At 43.4% G+C, this 23,272-nt stretch overlaps 2 protein-coding genes across 2 annotated transcripts in view; one reads left to right on the forward strand and one right to left on the reverse strand.

Annotated features, from left to right (window-relative positions):
- The window catches only part of LOC139454198 (vacuolar protein sorting-associated protein 35-like), a 108,423-nt gene extending 98,149 nt beyond the window's left edge, over positions 1 to 10,274 (reverse strand). The window contains exon 1 of the mRNA XM_071235766.1: positions 10,227 to 10,274. Coding sequence (XP_071091867.1) covers positions 10,227 to 10,259 — 33 coding nt within the window. The 5' untranslated portion in view covers positions 10,260 to 10,274. The remainder of the gene's footprint in view (positions 1 to 10,226) is intronic.
- Positions 10,025 to 23,272, forward strand: part of LOC139454199 (protein unc-93 homolog A-like) — a 30,886-nt gene continuing 17,638 nt past the window's right edge. The window contains exons 1-2 of the mRNA XM_071235771.1: positions 10,025 to 10,133; positions 22,074 to 22,629. Coding sequence (XP_071091872.1) covers positions 22,074 to 22,629 — 556 coding nt within the window. The 5' untranslated portion in view covers positions 10,025 to 10,133. The remainder of the gene's footprint in view (positions 10,134 to 22,073; positions 22,630 to 23,272) is intronic.

Genomic DNA, 23,272 nt, shown 5'->3' on the forward strand with positions numbered 1-23,272 from the left:
AATATTTGCCAAATGTCTACTTTATTAGCGATAGACTTCTCTACCTTTAACATGATGCTTCATCGATGGGATTTTATATTTAATGTTCATTACACAATTGAGATACCTAGTTGCTAATAAATATGGTCTGACGGCATATTATTGAATCAGATGAAATATTGTCACCAAATACTTGATGAGGTAGTTGGCATGAATTCTTGCTTTTGTTCCATTCCAAGTAAACATATAGATGCTACACAGCAGTATACAATTACACCAGTCCTTCTAGTGAGTGAGTTGTGTTTAACGCCGCTTTTAACAGTATTCCAGTTATATCGCGGCGTGTCAGCTTGATGTGGGAGGGAGGGAGGCCGAAGTGATGCAGGTCTCAGACGTTTACCACTCGGTGAAACCCAGTGGATTCTCCTTTGGCAATACGTTCAAGATGATCCATGTAAACGAGGCGAGTAAGGGGTGCTGGGGATCTATGTTGAGGTGGTTCAGGAGGATGTTTTCCCTCTTTGCTATTTAGTATTAGTTCCCTGAGAAATTTGTCTCGAGGACGAGGTCTGGAGCCAAAACAGACTTTCCAACACCAAATGTGTTGGGATGGGTAATATCAGTAGTACATGGATAGGAGGCTTTGTGGACTACACTACCAAGTCCTGTCAAGAGCTTCTGAGATGCAGCTGTAAGTCTGAGAGGTGATGCAGAGCAAGGTGTGACTGTGTTGTGACACAGTTGATTTGTACACCACTTTGCAAATGAGAATCTAATTGTTAGTAGCCAATCCAAACATTAGCCATAAACAGCATATTTCAATAATTAATAAATTGGTTCTTTACATATTCTGCTAGTGTCATTTTATTGACCATATGCGTATAAAATATCGGTATTGTTAATTGGCTTTAATGAAGAAAGTCCTAACGATATGCAAAAAAAGAGAGAAATGCATATTTCTTCAAACTTTAAATTACCTAAATCAGAATAAATAGTCTTTTATTATTTAATTATATATTTTACAGATGTAGTGTTATGCAAATACATTCCAAAATGTTAATTTTTCATAATATATATATAAGTTGTTGGTCATGTTCATACGAAGTGTACTAGAATTTCATTCCTCACTGGCGGCCATATTTGATTTTTTATGTGGCACTACATCTTGAAATATTTGGAATGCAATAATCTTCAACCGTGCCATGTTTACAGTTTAAGATCCACTTGCGGGACGTGATTACTCCGTGCGGTAGCTGGTTCTACTTTTCTTGGACCATTCTATTCTAATTCTTAGGTTACATAGGGTAGACCAGCCAGTGCTTTCAGCCATGACCTGTGTTGTTTTAAGGTGTGTTACAAATAGGACGTGTAACTAATGGGAGGATACCGTTTCTACACGGCGAGACGACGGCGATTCGAGGCCTTCTACGACCTGCGTCATATCTACGGTCGGAACACCTATCGGGGAACAACGACTTATTGCTTGCAGCTGCTTCCATCTTTGTTTCTTGGATACGAGAAACGAGCACGTGCCTCACTCCAGATATTCAACTGTGACAGATTCTGAACATTCGTTTATGCACTGACTTATGTAATAGGGTCGGTTATTTATTGCTGCTTCCACAGGATGGAATGTATTGTTATGTATAGACGAACCAATGCATCTTTCAATACATATTCATGAAATAACCTCTTCAACTTTGGTCGTGATTCACAATTTGCACGTGCATGTTCATACACGGTACACAACTAGGGTGTTGGCGTTTGAAGCGTGATACTCATCTATGTGTTTTTTAATGTGAAAAGCACACAGTTATTGTTTAGCTATCACTTTCTTATAATCTCATAAAAACACAATTAACAGTACATAACAATTGCGCAACGCCACAGCTTGCTGAAAATCCAGCTCGACGCGCCGTTGATATGCTGCAAAACGAAGTTGATCTTGACTAATTTTGTGTGACATACAAATTAAATGTCAGTGTATGATAAACATTACAAGTAGAGATTGCTGCAGAGCATAAATTGTTCCCCGCCATATCACGTCATATGCAGAGGAGGTGTAAGAAACGGGAGGAGAGGATTCGCGTAAAGTACAAATTGGTTGTTGTTAATGAAGTTATCTTTGGAAAGCACAATAAAAGAAACAGTGTCTCGAAATGGTCATAACTGGGCCTGTCAGGCAGAACTTGGTGTACACCAATTATTAGTACCAATGATATATAAAAATGATTACAAGTCCTATATAGATAACACAATAAATGTCATTCTCAAACATGCATTGTCAGCCAATATCAATCTTTCTGGTAAAAAATATTGGCTGGGTTAAATAAAACAAACTTTTGAAATAGTAAACACAAATAGATTTAATGGATCCACTGTAAATATACTTCAGTCCAAATGGTAAAATATGTTCACGCATTCATTAAGGGATTCCCATTTATCCAACAGCAAGTTAAGAACATGCAGGTTGGACAAGTCATCTATAAATATTGAGAATTATCTTACATATTGTAAAAACAAAGCTAATAGGTCATATTTCTCAAACCTTTGTTGAAGTAATCACAAACAAAAAATTGAAACTGGTAGATATACACCAACCCACTGGTACAACGTCCCTGTGAAACTTGTGATGTTTTAGAAGATGAGCAACATTATGCTCTGTCTTGTATAAATACAACCAAGAAAGAGAATCACATACCCTCCTCAATCATAAAAAAGAATTTGGTTCATTGTCAAAGGAACAATTCTTAATAATTATTAACAACAGTTATCCAGAAACAAGATCTGTCATCATGTATACAATTATAAACAAATTCCTTGCATGTTCAACATTGCCATACTTTTGCTCAATTCTCATATCGTTTCCCTATCGTTTCCATATCGTTATAAAACACTTGTATTGAATAAAATATTTATAATGTGACTCCTTTGTATTTTGAATGTACCTGTGTGTTTTGCACCTATTGCGCATATATTTAGTGATTGTGAAATATTGCCACTGTTTCTTCATGGAATGTTACGCAATACAATTTTCATCTAAAACATCTTTGTTGTTTCATAGTTTGTTACAGTTGTGTACTCGGGCACGGTTGGCCCAAACGCCTAAGGCTGCAATTCGCTATGCAGAGTTGTGTCCCTTATGCACGCCAGAAGCTTACGGCAGTGTGTTCAAATCCCGGTTCGCCCCGATTATTTTGTCAGCACTATTCCCCTGCTCGTGGATTTTCATCACTTCGGCTTTCCTCCCACATCAAGGTGACACGCCCTGATATAGGTGGAAAACTATCCAAAGAGGCCTTAAACCCAACTCACTCACTCACTCATTACTCTTGTGTACGGTTCCGTTTGGTTAACTGGGTTTCTCTTATTACTTCCGGTTTAGTATGTTTAGAAGAATGTTTCTATGTTCAACCCAAACATCGTGAATATATCATGCAACCGTATTAAGTTTTAGGAAATAATGGCAAACTACAGACCAAGCTGTTGATTGACGATGTATCCAGAAGCAAACATATACGGGTGTACAGTCACTGCCGAAAGTTAAAAAACATGTCAAAACAATAAACCATGCAGAACCGTAAACCACCGCATGAAACGGTATTACATTACATACAGTGAACTACTTAAAACAATACTGTGCTCAACTATGCACAGCAAGCACATGTGATTATGAATTTCATTTTTTCATATCAAACACGTTGTTTTACATGTGTTGTTTATTTGAACAAAGTCATACTTTATAGAAGCCTGTTATTTGATCGTGTTGAACAATAAGTTGCAATAGCAGTGTGAAGGGAGAAAGATTGAGTGCGCGTTACATGCTTGACCTGTGAATTCCTCCCTGGAACCGTGATAAAGCGCCATACTACGCCTATAGCTAAAGGAGTTAATCGCTCAATGCGGAAGTTTATTCTTACAAAATATAGACCGATTAACTTAAGCGAAAGGAGATATATTTCCCCTATTTTTTTAGCCCTTTTAAAAACACAATGAACAAATTGCATGGATTATCTACATTACGAAACGTGACTTAATCACAGAATGGGACAGGCGATTGGTTAAAACCATGTCCAGATTAAGTCACTCTCATTTCATTTTAAAAACTACAAAGTTTTAGAGAGACCAAAATGGCGCTCTCCGTCAGTCAAAAACAAACTAACCCTTATATGAATGAATTACACTGTAATGACCGTTGTATCCCTCCCCATCTCATTGTACGACATTGTATTACACTGTAATGACCGTTGTATCCACATCCCATCCCATTGTACGATATTGTATTACACTGTAATGACCGTTGTATCCCCTCCAATCCCATTGTACGACATTGTATTACACTGTAATGACCGTTGTATCCCCATCCCATCCCTTTGTACGACATTGTATTACACTGTAATGACCGCTGTATCCGCACCCATCCCATTGTACGACATTGTTTTATGTTCCTGACTGTTAGTTTGGTTGTGTCAACGCGTTTGTTGACTGTGAAATTAGCTCAGATTGAAGACGAAGAATACGTTGAGTCCAAACTTCTTTAGTCGGCAATAAAACAAAATACAATTACTGATAGAAATATGTCGAGCGGAGATTCCAACTCAACAAGTACAAGTGAAGTCCAGCAAGCAGGCGTATCCTACTCGCGGATGTACATACAGGTGCTGTCGGAATACCAGACTAGCTTATAGTAAAGATGTAAACATATATATACACTATTGGACAACAGTAGACAGACAAAGAGACAATGGCGTTGCCCTGGACATGGGGCTTATGGATGTGATTACAGACACGGCCCCGGGGAAAATGGATTAAGGATATAAATGTCATAATGTGAAATGCTGTGTTAAGACAAACACAGTGATTACTCTGCTTCAAAGACTGAACTTGAATATTCAGGATATACACAACATGAACGAATTTGAATTCAACCGTGTCAAATCAAAGCTGTTAGAACTTGACAAAGAAAAGTGGCTTACAAGTCTCCATGATGACAGTGGACAGAGTAATGGAAACAAGTTACGGACGTATAGGATTTTCAAGACATACCTGACAACAGAAACCTATGTAAACAAGATAATGCCAAGATCACACAGAAGTATCCTAGCTAAGTTTCGCTGTGGAACTCTCCCTCTAGAAATAGAGACCGGTAGAATATGTAGGCCATCTGTACCGCTGCAAAATAGAGTTTGTAAATTCTGTCACCATTCATGTGTCGAGGACGAAATGCACTTCCTTTTAAAATGCCCCTTTTATTCTGATTTTAGAATCTTACTGCTCGAAAAAGCAAATCTGGCCAACGCGACCGTACATGATGTAGATAAACTTAAGCTCTTGATGAATAGCCCACATATACAAAGTGTTTTAGCTACAACAATTGTAAAAATGTTTCGCAGGAGGACGCAGACTAAAGACGTGCTTGTCTGAGATGTAAAGTCACTTTCCCTGAAAAGTAACGGTCTTCATATTATTAGATATCTACACATCGACAACAGTCTAAAACTATGTCTTTTGAAATTAACATTTGGTATTCTTACTAGAAGATATTCCTTAACATTTAAAACTTTCACGTAGGTACTAATCAAATGGTTTAATCATACTGGTGTTAACATACACATAAATAGGTGTTTTGATGGTTATTTTTCCTATTATTTTGTACTAAAAATAGTCAGCCATTTGGTAACTTACGATCTTAATAAGCACATAGAACGTTAAAATATGGTGTCCAACAAAATTGACAGTTCCTTGGCTGCTGGGATAAGAAAGGATGATGTTACAATGTTTTACTTAGATACTTTTATACATGTTTTAATGTACATACGATGTCTCATAAGCCTGTAAAGGCTGGGTGCAATAATGTTGATAATTGTTTAAACTGTATATGTTATTTGCACGTGACATCTTAATAAAATATTTTCTCTCTTTCTCTTCTCTGTGTTAAGACAATGGTACAACTGACGGCTGTTACGCATGGATTACATCATGTTAAATAGTCCAGATTTCCTAAACTATATGTTCTCGACACTGTACAAATTGGATGTTGTTCAGAAGCTACAATTCTTTAACATTGGGTTTTCCAGAGTGCTGTTAAGTCACTCTGTGACAGTTGTACTCATCGCGTCGCTCCAATCTTTTATCGCATCGGTCTGTCGTTCCAAGGCTCAGACCTATCTGGTTAATGCAACGTTTGGGCCTGCGTGTGTGTTACTGCAGAGATAACTGGCCGCGTTTTACATTCACTAACCTTGGGATGACAGTCGATAGTAACTTTGGCATGTCAAGTCAACACGACAAATAAGATAAACTTGTTATCTCTCGACAGATATTTCGTGCAGCATATCTGGTTTTACATAACCTATAGGATAGGATAGGAATGAAATAAAAAATGATTTAACAAATCGACAATTTATTACTCATGTAGTGGGGGTGTCTGGCTGGCATTTTGTTAACAGGATTTTCTTAATGATTAAAAGCTCAATTAGTATTTTTCAACAACGGCTGTGCTTTAAAAGTGAAGTACAAGAATACAAAACAATATCTTCTGAATTTAATAATTCATATTTTCGCCAGATTCGAAACAGGTGCTAACAATATTGTACTGAACGTTTATTTTTATAAGATTAAAATAGATTGCAAGACATCGCTTGAATATTCTTAAAATTAACATCCCAAGTTAGCGATCGGGAGTGAATTACAATTTTTTACACATTACATGATACATTTCTTGTAAAAACGTTGATACACAGAAAACAAATATGACAAAAGATTAATGTCACTGTATTTATATCAAAGTCCGTAAAAAAACTATTTAGTTAATGCGATAATTTATAATGTTTGGTACATGTAGAACCTGAGATAGCGAGGAAACAGTATCTTTTACGATCCCCTTTGGTAGCGGGCGATGATTACAGAAAAAGGCAATGGCGTCGTCCACACAATAAGCAAATGTACGATGAACCATATTTGAGGAAATCCCTGTAATTTCAGCTATAAGAATGAAATGACCAGATTTGTTGGACGAGACACAGTTACTGAATTGTAGCCACCTCGCTCAAACTTTGCAAACTGCACGTGTAAAACATGCCGTTCACGGTGATACATCCCGGTTACGTGCCTGTGCCAACAGAAGTCACGACCACGTGGGTCCAGTGATCGGTTACAACGAATGAAAATGCCTCCAAAAGAGAACATAACAGATATTGAAAATCATCGCACAACGGGCATGATCGAAGATGGCAATCACAGAATGCAGTTGTCGACTGATGGAACGACATTGGCAAACAGGTACGGTTACAATTAGGGTGGGTAGAGGGAGCTCGAGACAAATTACTGCCAAGCAGGTCGCTATGTATGAGGAACGGATTCTGCAACAGAACTGAGGGACAACATCAGTGCTGCCATAGGAATCAACGATACGAAATAGGTTAAAAACTTCGGGTCTGAATCAAGACGTCCTTTCAGAGGAATGTGTCTGATTGTGGTTATGTTTATGATTAATCGAGGTTCATTTTAAGGCTTTTCAGATGTAGACAACATGTTTGTAGAGGGTGGAGAGAGAGGCGCTGTCCGACAGCGGTCCTAGAGCACGACAGGTACGGTGGCGGCAGCAGACCTAGAGCACGACAGGTACGGTAGCCACAGTCCTAGAGCACGACAGGTACGGTGGCTGCAGCAGGCCTAGAGCACGACAGGTAAGGTGGCGGCAGCAGGCCTGGAGCCCGACAGGTACGGTGACTGCAGTAGGCCTAGAGCACGACAGGTACGGTGGTGGCGACAGTCCTAGAGCACGACAGGGACGGTGGCGGCAGCAGACCTAGAACACGACAGGTACAGTGGCGGCAGCAGGCTTAGAGCCCAACAGGTACGGTAGCCACAGTCCTAGAGCACGGCAGGTACGATGGTGGTGGCAGCAGTACTAGAGCATGACAGGTACGGTGGCGACAGTAGGCCTAGAGCACGACAGGTACGGTGGTGGCAGCAGGCCTGGAGCCCGACAGGTACGTTGGCGGCAGCAGGCCTAGCGCACGACAGGGACGGTGGCGGCAGTCCTAGAGCACGACAGGTACGGTGGCGGCAGCAGACCTAGAGCACGACAGGTATGGTAGCCACAGTCCTAGAGCACGACAGGTACGGTGGCAGCAGCAGGCCTAGAGCACGACAGCTAAGGTGGCGGCAGCAGGCCTGGAGCCCGACAGGTACGGTGACTGCAGTAGGCCTAGAGCACGACAGGTACGGTGGTGGCGACAGTCCTAGAGCACGACAGGGACGGTGGTGGTGGCAGCAGGCCTAGAGCACGACAGGTACAGTGGCGGCAGCAGGCTTAGAGCCCAACAGGTACGGTAGCCACAGTCCTAGAGCACGGCAGGTACGATGGTGGTGGCAGCAGGACTAGAGCATGACAGGTACGGTGGCGACAGTAGGCCTAGAGCACGACAGGTACGGTGGTGGCAGCAGGCCTGGAGCCCGACAGGTACGTTGACGGCAGCAGGCCTAGAGCACGACAGGGACGGTGGCGGCAGTCCTAGAGCACGACAGGTACGGTGGCGGCAGCAGACCTAGAGCACGACAGGTACGGTGGCGGCAGTAGGCCTAGAGCACGACAGGTACGGTAGCCACAGTCCTAGAGCACGGCAGGTACGATGGTGGCGGCAGCGGGACTAGAGCACGACAGGTACGGTGACGGCAGCAGGCCTAGAGCACGACAGGTACGGTGGCGGCATCAGGCCTAGAGCACGACAGGTACGGTGGCGACAGTCCTAGAGCACGACAGGTACGGTGGCGGCAGTCCTAGAGCACGACAGGTACGGTGGCGGCAGCAGACCTAGAGCACGACAGGTACGGTGGCGGCAGTAGGCCTAGAGCACAACAGGTACGGTAGCCACAGTCCTAGAGAACGGCAGGTACGATGGTGGCGGCAGCGGGACTAGAGCACGACAGGTACGGTGGCGACAGTCCTAGAGCACGACAGGTACGGTGGCGGCAGCAGGCCTAGAGCACGACAGGTACGGCGGCGGCAGCAGGCCTAGAGCACGACAGGTACGGTAGTGGCGGCAGCAGACCTGGAGCACGACAGGTACGGTGGCGGCAGCAGGCCTAGAGCACGACAGGTACTGTGGCGGCAGCATCATGGTCTGGGCTGGCATCACATGCGACAACAGGACGGATCTGATGATCGTACAACGGAATATAACCGGTCGACTTTATGTGGGCCAAATGTTACGCCCAATGGTCATCCCACGTCCACACAGTGCTCGTGTTGCAGTCGACTGTCTGAGGCAGCAAGGTGTTACAACCTTGCCCTGGCCAGCCATATTTCAAGACATGTCACCGATTGAACACCTTTGGGATATTCAGGGCGGAAGGGTTCACAACCAACCTCAGTGTTCCCAGAATTTGCAACAGCTTAGGCACAACCTACAAGAAGAATGGCAGGATCCTTAATACCCAGCGCTATCTATACCGTTGCCGGATGGTACGCATGTAAGTCACTCACCTTGCGCCACGTTACGTAGTTTCCCATCTACCAAACCTGACTGACACGGTCAATCAAGACACGGATGCATATCATCGACAGAACCGGACGAATTGTACAACTAGTCGTGGCATTGGTCAAAGCCGTCGCCCACAAACGACTACGCCGACGAAGAAAAAACTCCGTCCGACTTCCTGAGAGAGCGGGTGTCCGCACCGGGAACGTTGACCACTCGGACCACATATCAGCTGTACCTAATTAGATGTACATGACTGTTCGTGTCATTACCAACATGATTTTACCGACTACTTTAACTTATTTTTATAGAAGGATAAATAGATGTGTGGGTCGAGTTAGCTGGAACTGTATTTCATTGTTTTTCCCGCAAATGAATCCAGGCCATAAGTTCAATCTTTAGTAACTGGTAAGGTTCATCCATGCAACTGTTGACGTGTCCGCATCACCACCTGTTCAGGAGGACCAACATGTCATGCAACAAACTGATCTCAACAACAACATGTTTGCAGTCTAGGTGACGTCACAATGAGAGTATACAAACGTGTGTCACGTGGGTCTACGACGGACGTAAACACACCGACAAGCGAACGATACATTGCTGACCCGGCGACTGACGGGGCTGGTTGAGAAGATAGTAAAGTGGTGAAGGCATTCAGTAACTGGCCAGGTAGGACATATATACAGCTTTATGTAGTAGCACTTTTATTTTTGTATGTTAATATAAATACAGAAATACTTACCCGCGGACTTATTGACTTACAATTGTGGTATCTCGGGAGCGTGACAGTATCATGCTTTCTATTGTAAGTGTCTACGATGCGAGACTCAGCCCTTGGGGTACGCTTTGACATGTTGATTGTTAAAACGTGTCTACGAGTTGACAAAGGAGTGGTGGAGCAAACGTCGGCCTTATTACTTGTTGTTAGGCTTCTTTATCAATCAAGTCAGGCATATATTTGAGAGCGTGAGATGTATTTGGAAACACATGAGGCTTCAAATGCACGTGACCTTGAAAACCAATAGAGTCAGGTACTTTATGCGTACTTACACCATCTCGATGACGTCTGGCTCGTTTTCAAGAAGATATGGGCAACCGAGTGTATTTGTGTGCGTGTGCGCGTGCGCGTGCGCGTGCGTGTTGGAGGGGCAGGTTATTAAAACATTTGGCATAGTGTTTGTTACCTCTACCTCCATATACGAGGGGGTCATGTTTACTTTAAGGGCGCCCGGTGAGCAGGAGGAGAAGCGCATATCTCCGTCACCGTCTGTCTCGCCACAGACATCTGCAGAGCGCCAACATACAACCCGAGTTCATGTAAACTTTGCCTTCGTTGTATGGTCCTGGGTACAGGGTTTGGGTACACTTGTGTAATGGATGCATTCAGGCTACTAAATGTCTGTGGTCGCACCCAACAATCTCACTATCTGGCCCAGTAACGATGCAGTAGATCCCTTACTAGCTTATCTGAAACCCACGTCGCACATAGGTCCACGTCACACATAGGTCGTGTTATCGTCAACCAGGAAGTTACCCCATGTAGACATTAACAAATATGACATCACATTTACAATCCCAGCTATGAGTAATGGGGATTGGCAGTATTTTCAGGAATAATGTTGATCGCCGAGGAGCAGAATACGAAATGAAACAAAAACACAATATAAACATGATGAGTGTTTAAAAAGGTGATATCTGACTTTACTATGTTGTGTCATTACAATTTTTATGATATTGCGCGCCAGGTGCGAAAGTGAGATAGATTACGTTGGATCAAGGATGTTGCCACATCACATCGCCCTGAGTCGTCCCCGACATCCCCGAGTCACCTCTGGAATGTGTGCCACATCATCGGGCGAATAAGCTTTGATTAGGATAAGTGAATGCTGTTTTTCGCCATGGTGAGCTATTTCTCAGCTATATCACAAGGACTTGTAAATACTGGAGTGCAAGAGCAAGAATCAACTCCATCTATGTACGATGACACACTATCAGCCATAACACATGATAGCTATCCGATCCTCATTAGTGTCATCTTTGCGCTGACGTGTTTGGGGTCTAATCAGCCCCGATATCTTCAGGGGCATTTATTGAGAAGTGCATTGGAAACTGTTGTCAGTCATGACATTACTTACAGATCAACGTTTTTCATTTTTGGTGACTTGATCTGACAGAAATGATAGTCTAACCATAAGATAAGCGTCTGGAAATCAAAATTGTAATTAGTCCAAATAGTGTAACGCTTTCTGTCAACATATCCTGTGTACTTATAACTTCTCTCTAACCTGATGAGGTAGTTTAGATGTTGATATTTGTACATATTAAATTCAAAAACTGTATTTATATTTATTTACACACCTTTAAAATGTGAGTCTATGACAGGAGAAAGAGTCCTGTAGGTTTCATGTATTATGTTGTCTGTATCAGTGAATGTATTAAAATGTTCTCTGTGTGTGACCTAATACACCAATTCAATACTCTTCAAAAGACGGATCATTGTGGAACAAGAAACAATGGGCTGTTTGGTTTGTGTTACATAAGCCATCAAGACCACTCCGACCTCGCCTCAGTCCAGAAGCCCGTACGTGCACCAACAGCATTCTTAACGAAACAAATTAGATGAGTTGTTAATGTCCATCCTTTACATGTTCTGACTCAGTCGTTGTTACACATTGACATACAGGACTGTTGGCCACACACAGACGTGGTTACACATTGACATACAGGTCTGTCAGCCACACGCAGTCGAGGTTACACATTGACATACAGCTCTGTCAGCCGCACACAGTCGTGGTTACACATTGACATACAGGACTGTTGGCCACACACAGTCGTGGTTACACATTGACATACAGGTCTGTCAGCCGCATACAGTCGAGGTTACACATTGACATACAGCTCTGTCAGCCACACGCAGTCGTGGTTACACATTGACATACAGGACTGTTGGCCACACACAGTCGTGGTTACACATTGACATACAGGTCTGTCAGCCGCATACAGTCGAGGTTACACATTGACATACAGCTCTGTCAGCCACACGCAGTCGAGGTTACACATAGACATACAGGACTGTTGGCCACACACAGTCGTGGTTACTCATTGACATATAGGGCTGTTGGCCACACACAGTCGAGGTTACACATTGACATACAGGACTGTTGGCCGCACACATTCGTGGTTACACATTGACATACAGCTCTGTCAGCCGCACACAGTCGTGGTTACACATTGACATACAGGACTGTTGGCCACACACAGTCGTGGTTACACATTGACATACAGGTCTGTCAGCCGCATACAGTCGAGGTTACACATTGACATACAGCTCTGTCAGCCACACGCAGTCGAGGTTACACATAGACATACAGGACTGTTGGCCACACACAGTCGTGGTTACTCATTGACATATAGGGCTGTTGGCCACACACAGTCGAGGTTACACATTGACATACAGGACTGTTGGCCACACACAGTCGAGGTTACACATTGACATACAGGACTGTTGGCCGCACACATTCAAGGTTACACATTGACATACAGTTCTGTCACCCACATGCAGTCATGGTTACTCATTGACATACAGCTCTGTCAGCCACTCACAGTCGTGGTTGAGTCAATACTGATGTCTTTTGCATCAGCGGCCACGGAGAAAATACACTCGAAACAACTTAGAGACATGTACTTATAAACTAGTTTAGTTTAGTTCGTGAAATGATGTTTCAAATGTCAAACGGTAGTGAATGGTCGTTTGGTCGAATGGTATGGGGCTGATAATTAAGGAATGTCTTCTATTCGAGACAAATAATGTATTTTCAATTGTATTTTCGCAATTAGGGGAACAAAACGTTTTACAGGGGCAGCGATGAGATGGATACATGTAAACATCAGAGGGAAACATCAAAGGGAAATAGGTCGAGGCTAATTTATTCATGAAGGATAAGAATGTACTCCTTGTGCTTACTGTAAGGGATCTCGCACAATGTACATAGGTGATCCTGCAGGACAAGTAAGGCAACCCTGTATCAACACCGGTACCCCAGCTGCAGTAAGGAGGCTAATCAATCCAAGTTCACAAGATTGAAATGTCTTTGTTATACGCATATATAATTCATTCGTTATTTACTCATGAATTAGATTCTGTTGACAATGACACATCTCTACTGTGAATACATCCTCTTCGTGAAGCTGAAAAAGTTCAATCCAGTATAACCGGTTACGAGTAAATGTAGCAGACAAATGGGGGTATTCACACACCGACACAGAAATGTTTATGGAGTAGATGTGTTGAAGTACAACTTCCATGTTCTTCTTCGCATGACAATAACAAAAGTTTCATATCGCGACATGGTACGGTCCCTCAGGTTAACGGACGAGTTGACAACGTGAAGGTCAACTTACTTATGTTGTGACAAGGTATCCCATCCCCATCCTCATCCTGAAAGCCGGGCAATCTCTTCATCATCAGACAGGTGGACAGTTTGTAAATTAGTATCACAGAGAAAGGGGGACAGTTTGTTTAATACCATGAGACAGACAAGCAGTTTGTTTAGACGTATCACATAGACAGGCAGTTTGTTCAGCGGTATCACACAGACAGGCAGTTTGTGGAGAAGTGTCACACAAACAGGCAGTCTGTTCAGTAATATCACACAGAAAGGGGGGGCAGTTTGTTATATACCATGAGACAGACAGGCAGTTTGTTCAGTAGTATCACACAGACAGGCAGTCTGTTCAGTAGGCAGACACAGACAGGCAGACAGATTGTTTAATACCATGAGACAGACAGACAGTTTGTTAAATAGTATCACACAGACAGGCAGTTTGTTCAGTAGTATCACATAGACAGGCAGTCTGTTCAGTAGTATCACACAGACAGGCAGTCTGTTCAGTAGTATGAAACAGACAGGCAGTCTGTTCAGTAGTATCACACAGACAGGCAATCTGTTCAGTAGTATCACACTGACAAGCAGTCTGGTCAGTAGTATCACACAGGTAGGCAGTCTGTTCAGTTGTATCACACAGACAGGCATTCTGTTCAGTTGTATCACACAGACAGGCAATCTGTTCAGTAGTATCACATAGAGAAGCAGTCAGGTTGTTCAGTAGTTTCACACAGGCAGACAGTTTGTTCAGTAGTATCACACAGACAGGCAGTTTGTTCAGTTGTATCACACAGACAGGCATTCTGTTCAGTTGTATCACACAGACAGGCAGTCTGGTCAGTAGTATCACATAGAGAAGCAGTCAGGTTGTTCAGTAGTTTCACACAGGCAGACAGTTTGTTCAGTAGTATCACACAGACAGGCAGTTTGTTCAGTAATATCACACAGACAGGCAGTTTGTTCCGTAATATCACACAGACAGGCAGTCTGTTCAGTAGTATCACACAGGTAGGCAGTCTGTTCAGTAATATCACACAGACAGGCAGTTTGTTCAGTAATATCACACAGACAGGCAGTTTGTTCAGTTGTATCACACAGACAGGCAGTCTGTTCAGACGTATCACACAGACAGGCAGTTTGTTCAGTTGTATCACATCAGAGAGGCAGTCTGTTCAGTAATATCACACAGACAGGCAGTTTGTTCAGTAATATCACACAGACAGGCAGTTTGTTCAGTTGTATCACACAGACAGGCAGTCTGTTCAGTAGTATCACACAGACAAGCAGTCTGTTCAGTTGTATCACACAGACAGGCAGTCTGTTCAGTAGTATCACACAGACAGGCAGTCTGTTCAGTTGTATCACACAGACAGGCAGTCTGTTCAGTAGTATCACACAGACAGGCAGTCTGTTCAGTTGTATCACACAGACAAGCAGTCTGTTCAGTTGTATCACACAGAGAAGCAGTCTGTTCAGTTGTATCACACAGACAGGCAGTCTGTTCAGTTGTATCACACAGACAAGCAGTCTGTTCAGTTGTATCACACAGAGAAGCAGTCTGTTCAGTTGTATCACACGGAGAAGCAGTCTGTTCAGACGTATCACACAGAGAAGCAGTCTGTTCAGTAGTATCACACAGACAGGCAGTCTTTTCAGTTGTATCACACAGGCAGGCAGTCTGTTCAGTTGTATCACACAGGCAGGCAGTCTGTTCAGTTGTATCACACAGACAGGCAGTCTGTTCAGTTGTATCACACAGGCAGGCAGTCTGTTCAGTTGTATCACACAGGCAGGCAATCTGTTTAGTAGTATCACACAGACAGGCAGTCTGTTCAGTTGTATCACATCAGACAGGCAGTCTGTTCAGTTGTATCACACAGACAGGCAGTTCGTTCAGTAGTATAACACAGGCAGGCAGTCTGTTCAGACGTATCACACGGAGAAGCAGTCAGTTCAGTAGTATCACACAAACAGGCAGTCTGCTCAGTGGTATTACACAGACAAGCAGTCAGGTTGTTCAGAAGTATCACACAGACAGGCAGTCTGTTCAGTTGTATCACACAGACAAGCAGTCTGTTCAGTTGTATCACACAGAGAAGCAGTCTGTTCAGACGTATCACACAGAGAAGCAGTCTGTTCAGTAGTATCACACAGACAGGCAGTCTTTTCAGTTGTATCACACAGGCAGGCAGTCTGTTCAGTTGTATCACACAGGCAGGCAGTCTGTTCAGTTGTATCACACAGACAGGCAGTCTGTTCAGTTGTATCACACAGGCAGGCAGTCTGTTCAGTTGTATCACACAGGCAGGCAATCTGTTTAGTAGTATCACACAGACAGGCAGTCTGTTCAGTTGTATCACATCAGACAGGCAGTCTGTTCAGTTGTATCACACAGGCAGGCAGTTCGTTCAGTAGTATAACACAGGCAGGCAGTCTGTTCAGACGTATCACACGGAGAAGCAGTCTGTTCAGTGGTATTACATAGACAGGCAATCCGTTTAGTAGTATCACACAGGCAGGCAGTCTGTTCAGACGTATCACACGGAGAAGCAGTCTGTTCAGTAGTATCACACAAACAGACAGTCTGCTCAGTGGTATTACACAGACCAGCAGTCAGGTTGTTCAGAAGTATCACACAGACAGGCAGTCTGTTCAGTAGTATCACACAGACAGGCAGTCTGTTCAGTTGTATCACACAAACAGGCAGTCTGCTCAGTGGTATTACACAGACAAGCAGTCAGGTTGTTCAGAAGTATAACACAGAGAAGCAGTCTGTTCAGTAGTATCACACAAAGAGGCAGTCTGTTCAGTAGTATCACACAGAAAGGGGGACAGTTTGTTTAATACCATGAGACAGACAGGCAGTTTGTTCAGTAGTATCCCACAGACAGGTGGAGAGTGTGGTCAGTAGTATGACACAGATAGCCAATCTGTTCAGTGGTATCAAACAGGCAAGCAGTCTGTTCAGTGGTATCACAGTCAGGCTGTTCAGTAATATCACACAGACAAAATGTCAGGTTCAGTGGTATCACACAGACAAGCAGTCGGGTTGTTCAGTTGTATCACACAGAAAAGCAGTCTGTTCAGTAGCATCAAACAGACAGGCAATCTGTTCAGACGTATCACACGGAGAAGCAGTCTGTTCAGTTGTATCACACAGACAGGCAGCCTGTTCAGTAGTATCACACAGACAGGCAGTCTGTTCAGTAGTATCACACAGACAGGCAGTCTGTTCAGTTGTATCACACAGGCAGGTAGTCTGTTCAGTTGTATCACACAGACAGACAGTCTGTTCAGTTGTATCACACAGACAGGCAATCTGTTCAGTAGTATCACACAGACAGGCAGTCTGTTCAGTTGTATCACATCAGACAGGCAGTCTGTTCAGTTGTATCACACAGGCAGGCAGTTCGTTCAGTAGTATAACACAGGCAGGCAGTCTGTTCAGACGTATCACACGGAGAAGCAGTCTGTTCAGTGGTATCACATAGAAAGGCAATCCGTTTAGTAGTATCACACAGGGCAGGCAGTCTGTTCAGACGTATCACACGGAGAAGCAGTCAGTTCAGTAGGATCACACAAACAGGCAGTCTGCTCAATGGTATTACACAGACAAGCAGTCAGGTTGTTCAGAAGTATCACACAGAGAAGCAGTCTGTTCAGTAGTATCACACAAAGAGGCAGTCTGTTTAGAAGTATCACACAGAAAGGGGGACAGTTTGTTTAATACCATGAGACAGACAGGCAGTTTGTTCAGTAGTATAACACAAACAGGCAGTCTGTTCAATGGTATCAAACAGGCAGGCAATCTATTCAGTAGTATCACACTGACAGGCAGTCTGTTCAGTAGTATCACAGTCAGGTTGTTCAGTAGTATCACACAGACAAGGTGCCAGGTTCAGTGGTATCACACAGACAAGCAGTCGGGTTGTTCAGTAGCATCACACAGAAAAGCAGTCTCTCCACCTGCCTGAGACAGGCAATCCGTTTAGTAGTATCACACAGGCAGGCAGTCTGTTCAGACGTATCACACAGAAAAGCAGTCTGTTCAGTAGTATCACACAGACAGGCAGTCTGTTCAGTAGTATCACACATGCAGGCAGTCTGTTCGGTAGTATCACACAGAGAAGCATTCTGTTCAGTAGTATTACTTAGACAGATGGAGAGTTTGTTCAGTTGTATCACACAGACAGGCAGCCTGTTCAGTTTTATCACACAGAGAAGCAGTCAGGTTGTTCAGTTGTATCACACAGAGAAGCAGTCAGGTTGTTCAGTTGTATCACACAGGCACTTGTATCAAGACAGTCGGGCTGTATGTTAAGTGGTATCAAGACAGACAAGCGGGCAGTTAGTATCAGACAAGCAGCTTGTTCAGAAGTACCAAGACATTCGGAAATTTGTTTAGTAGTGTCAGCACATTCATTCTCATCTCCCTAGGGAACTGCCTGTTATGTACTTGAAGGTTAAGAACCACGTTGCCATCCCATCTTACCGGGTACCCATTCACTGCTACGTCACTTCCACGGTGCGGAGCAAGACACTCTTAGGAGCCAAGCTGCCGAACGCTGTCACCCATCCAAGAACTCTCCACGACAGATCTGTGACCTGTGCGCTGTGACTATGACCACGTGACCATCATCAGAAGTATCAGACAAGCGGGCAGTTTGTTCAGTAGTATGAGACAGGTGGACAGTTTGTTCAGTAGTATGAGACAGTGGACAGTTTGTTCAGTAGTATGAGACAGGTGGACAGTTTGTTCAGTAATATCAGATAGGTGGACAGTTTGTTCAGTAGTATGAGACAGGTGGACAGTGTGTTCAGTAGTATGAGACAGGTGGACAGTTTGTTCAGTAGTATGAGACAGGTGGACAGTTTGTTCAGTAGTATGAGACAGGTGGACAGTTTGTTCAGTAGTATGAGACAGGTGGACAGTTTGTGTTGTCGAACATGTATTTGAGACACCTGTACAATCAAACTTGTGGAAGGTTGCAGAACCATATGTGAGCAAGGTCATATCTGGACAGGCGATGATGGCAATTACAGGATTATAAGTGAAAATGTCATGCAAATATAGCGGAATACTGTGACCGTAAATAGAAGCCACAAAACTATTTCCATAATCATAAAGGAATCTTTGCTAAAAGCAAAGGAATCACTATCAAATATGAATCACTACTAAATCATGAATTTATACCAAAGGTATACCAAGTGTTCGCGAAAAGGTGAGCATATCCTGTCCAAACGTTAGCACCCGTCACAAACACATGCAAGGCCAAGTCAATTGGTTACCTGAAAAGAAGACCACGGGATTGGTATGGTACAAATCGAAATAGGGAATTGCAACGAACATCGTTTTCGTCGCTGATGCGTGAAATTTAGAAAAGCCTTCCATATGTCTACCATAAAACTTTTTGAAAGCTAGGTTTTTTACTTAAGCCTTAAATGGTTAACCCTGATCAAACAACTTTGAACAAGAGTCGTATGACGCTCTTTGAAATCTTCTTGGAAAGAGCATGTTCGGTTGCGGTGAAATGTAGACACCAAAGGTTGAAACTTCTGAGAATATTGCACGACATAAAGGGAAAGCATTGCACCAAGCATGTCCTGAAAAAAAACCACAAACCGCCTGATAAGTAAAAACAGTGTGAGTTTTTTTCGGTTACTCTACACATGTTTGAATCAAAAGACCTTCATTTTAATACATGGATATATTTGTCTAGATTACAACAAGGACTTCATAGTTGCGCCGTAATGTTTATTCATTTTGCTCACCTAGTGACATGTGTAATGTAAAGTTAGTTATACCGATACTATTTTCAACATGCTCCTCGTGACAGTCTTGCTAATATGGCCATCCGTCTTTGTAACACAATCTGTTGTTGAGAGGACGTACAGGGTGACCTTCAGTTTCCAGCGGCATGTTCTGTGAGGTTCAGTGGATAATAAAAAGAGGAAAATAAAAAAACGCTTAAATTCTGAGTACTTAAATGTTGCTGAGAACACAACATAAATCACAGTAAACGAGACAATAACAGACAGTTGAATGTAACAAGTTGAATGTTATGAGCAGATATTGATGTTAGTAACGTGACATATAGAAGGTATTGTTTACTCTACCGATCTCTCCAAGTTGTCACGCGTATCCAATTTATAAAACACAAGTCTCATATATGCCGAATCTTATCGACCACTGCTCACAAAAAGGCAATAAATACTGCGCAGTAACTCAGCTTATCAGTGAAAGTAAACATTCTTGTTATATTGCATATACACATTAAATACTGAAGCATGTACAACCAAGCGTAATGTTTAATGTCCACACACAGGTATAAGCGAGAACATGTCCTGGTTTGTTTTGCAAGAAAAACGCTTGGGCTGAATATGTACTAATGGGAAAAATAAATGGTATTTTTAGCGTGTACCCAGACGGGAAGAGATTGTGTCACACTGCAAATACATGATCCTACTTTGTTCCTTTTATTTTTCCGATGAATATAAAAGCTAGGAATGGTGCAAGTAGTTAATATCAAAATCATTCCAGTCATAATAACATGACTTAAATTGATACAGTTGGGGCTTCTGTTTCGATGTTGGAGGAAGACAACAGTTGAAGTTGATTCTTATTCTCACTCTGTAACAGAGAGCCGTGGGTAATCACAAAGAGTCGTGCTGGATGACATCTGGCAGAGTAATGGCTTCACGCAGCTGTGCTGGATGACATCTGGCAGAGTAATGGCTTCACGCAGCTGTGCTGGATGACATCTGACAGAGTAATGGCTTCACGCAGCTGTGCTGGATGACATCTGGCAGAATAATGGCTCCAAGCAGCTGTGCTGGATGACATCTGACAGAATAATGGCTGCACGCAGCTGTGCTGGATGACATCTGGCAGAGTAATGGCTTCACGCAGCTGTGCTGGATGACATCTGGCAAAGTAATGGCTTCACGCAGCTGTGTTGGATGATATCTGACAGAATAATGGCTTCACGCCACTGTGCTGGATGACCGTCTGACAGAATAATGGCTTCCGCAGCTGTGCTGGATGACATCTGACAGAGAAATGGCTTCACTCAGCTGTGCTGGATGACATCTGGCAGAGTAATGGCTTCACGCAGCTGTGCTGGATGACATCTGGCAGAGTAATGGCTTCACGCAGCTGTGCTGGATGACATCTGACAGAGTAATGGCTTCACGCAGCTGTGCTGGATGACATCTGGCAAAGTAATGGCTTCACGCAGCTGTGTTGGATGATATCTGACAGAATAATGGATTCACGCCACTGTGCTGGATGACCGTCTGACAGAATAATGGCTTCCGCAGCTGTGCTGGATGACATCTGACAGAGAAATGGCTTCACTCAGCTGTGCTGGATGACATCTGGCAGAGTAATGGCTTCACGCAGCTGTGCTGGATGACGTCTGGCAGAGTAATGGCTTCACGCAGCAGTGCTGGATGACGTCTGGCGGAGTAATGGCTTTACGCAGCTGTGCTGGATGACATCTGGCAGAGTAATGGCTTCACGCAGCTGTGCTGGATGACATCTGAGAGAGTAATGGCTTCACGCAGCTGTGCTGGATGACGTCTGGCAGAGTAATGGCTTCACGCAGCTGTGCTGGATGACATCTGGCAGAGTAATGGCTTCACGCAGCTGTGCTGGATGACATCTGACAGAGTAATGGCTTCACGCAGCTGTGCTAGATGACGTCTGTCGGTGTAATGGCTTCACGCAGCTGTGCTGGATGACATCTGGCAGAGTAATGGCTTCACGCAGCTGTGCTGGATGATGTCAGACAGAGCAATGGCTTCACGCAGCTGTGCTGGATGACGTCTGGCAGAGTATTGGCCTCACAGCTGTTGTGAACGATCCTTACACACATACTGCACAGCTGCTTATTTTGTTCTATCCTACCCATGAGGTCACATTCCATTTTTGACCGGAGGCACCAGGTTTGATAAATGCACCCGATTGTTTGTATGTACTGCTTTATCTAGCTTATTTGTTACATCTTCAGGTTGTGTAAGTTGCGTTGACCAGTGTTGAAATTCAGCCTCCCCTGGATAGTGAATTACTAGCTATCACCTCTTAATCACCATGTTGTTTCTGTAATACGATTGATAGTCAGAAAAATATGGGTTTACAAATACCACAGGATGCTGTATTTATTATGAAATATCTTTGAAAGTTCAACTGACTAATAAATGCGTATGTGTGTGTGTGTTGTAGATGTCAACTGAAAAGAAAAAGGATACTCCTCCAAGCTATACAGAAGCTATGGAACTCCCGGAGAAAAATGTTGAAAACAAAGACCCGGCCGCACAGCTCACAGCAAAATTTACCAAAATGAAAGTAATCAAGAACCTGCTGGTTGTGAGCGTGGGCTTCCTGTTCCTGTTCACCGCCTTCCAGTCCATGTCCAACCTCCAGACCAGCCTCAACATGAAGAGCGGGGTGGGATCAGGCAGTTTGTCCATCTTATACGGTGCCTTAGTACTATCGTGTTTATTTGTTCCGCCCTTCATGATCGCACATCTTGGATGCAAGTGGACCATACCACTTTCGATGTTGGGTTACATCCTGTACATGGGCGCCAACTTCTACCCCGTGTGGGGCTTGATGGCGCCTGCTGCTGTCATCCTGGGTCTGGGGGCTGCTCCGCTGTGGTCGGCTAAATGCACGTATCTAACACAAACAGGTGTTTGGTATGCTAAAATGACGGGACAAACAGAAGATGCTGTCATCAATGCTTTCTTTGGTGTTTTCTTCATGATTTTTCAAACAAGTGAGTAAATCTAATTTCCACCCGTGTTCAATTCTAAGGGTCTGCACTGTTATGTCTTTTCATATATCACGCTCATACCTAATCGAACAGTAAACTAAATTCTGAAACTTCTGACACTGAGAGTAAAGTCTTTAAATATAAAGTGTGGAATTTCTGTGACGTCACACGTCATGGTTCCTTGATAAGGCGAGAACGGTGGATTATTAGATCTGTAAAGGAAAATACAAAATTGTTGATGCATAAGATCAGTGAGTATTTCTAAAAAAAATACTCAAGTGGATGAGGAAGATACAGTTTATTTTGTAAAGCAAGTGGATGTGTGAATAGTCCACACCAAGGAGTGTTCATTAGTGTTTCACAGTAAGGAAAGTTATATCTGATCACCCAACATATCACACGCACGCACGCACGCACGCACGCGTACGCGCGCGCGCGCAATAAATGACATTAAGGTGTTTTAAAACAGTTGAGATAACGTGTTCATATTTACTCCTACGTTAATGTAGAATTCTCGTATTAGTAATTTATATAACCCTCCTTAAGTAGTGCAACACGATCCACGTGGGTCCCCAGCTCTACCACTGCTCAATGTAATGTTATTAACTTGGGTGCGGACATTGTTTCTTTGTGAAGTGGCCTGTTC

Source organism: Haliotis cracherodii, unplaced genomic scaffold (assembly GCF_022045235.1).
Source record: "Haliotis cracherodii isolate W230 unplaced genomic scaffold, xgHalCrac1.p SCAF_10, whole genome shotgun sequence".
Classification (NCBI taxonomy): Eukaryota; Metazoa; Mollusca; class Gastropoda; order Lepetellida; family Haliotidae; genus Haliotis; species Haliotis cracherodii.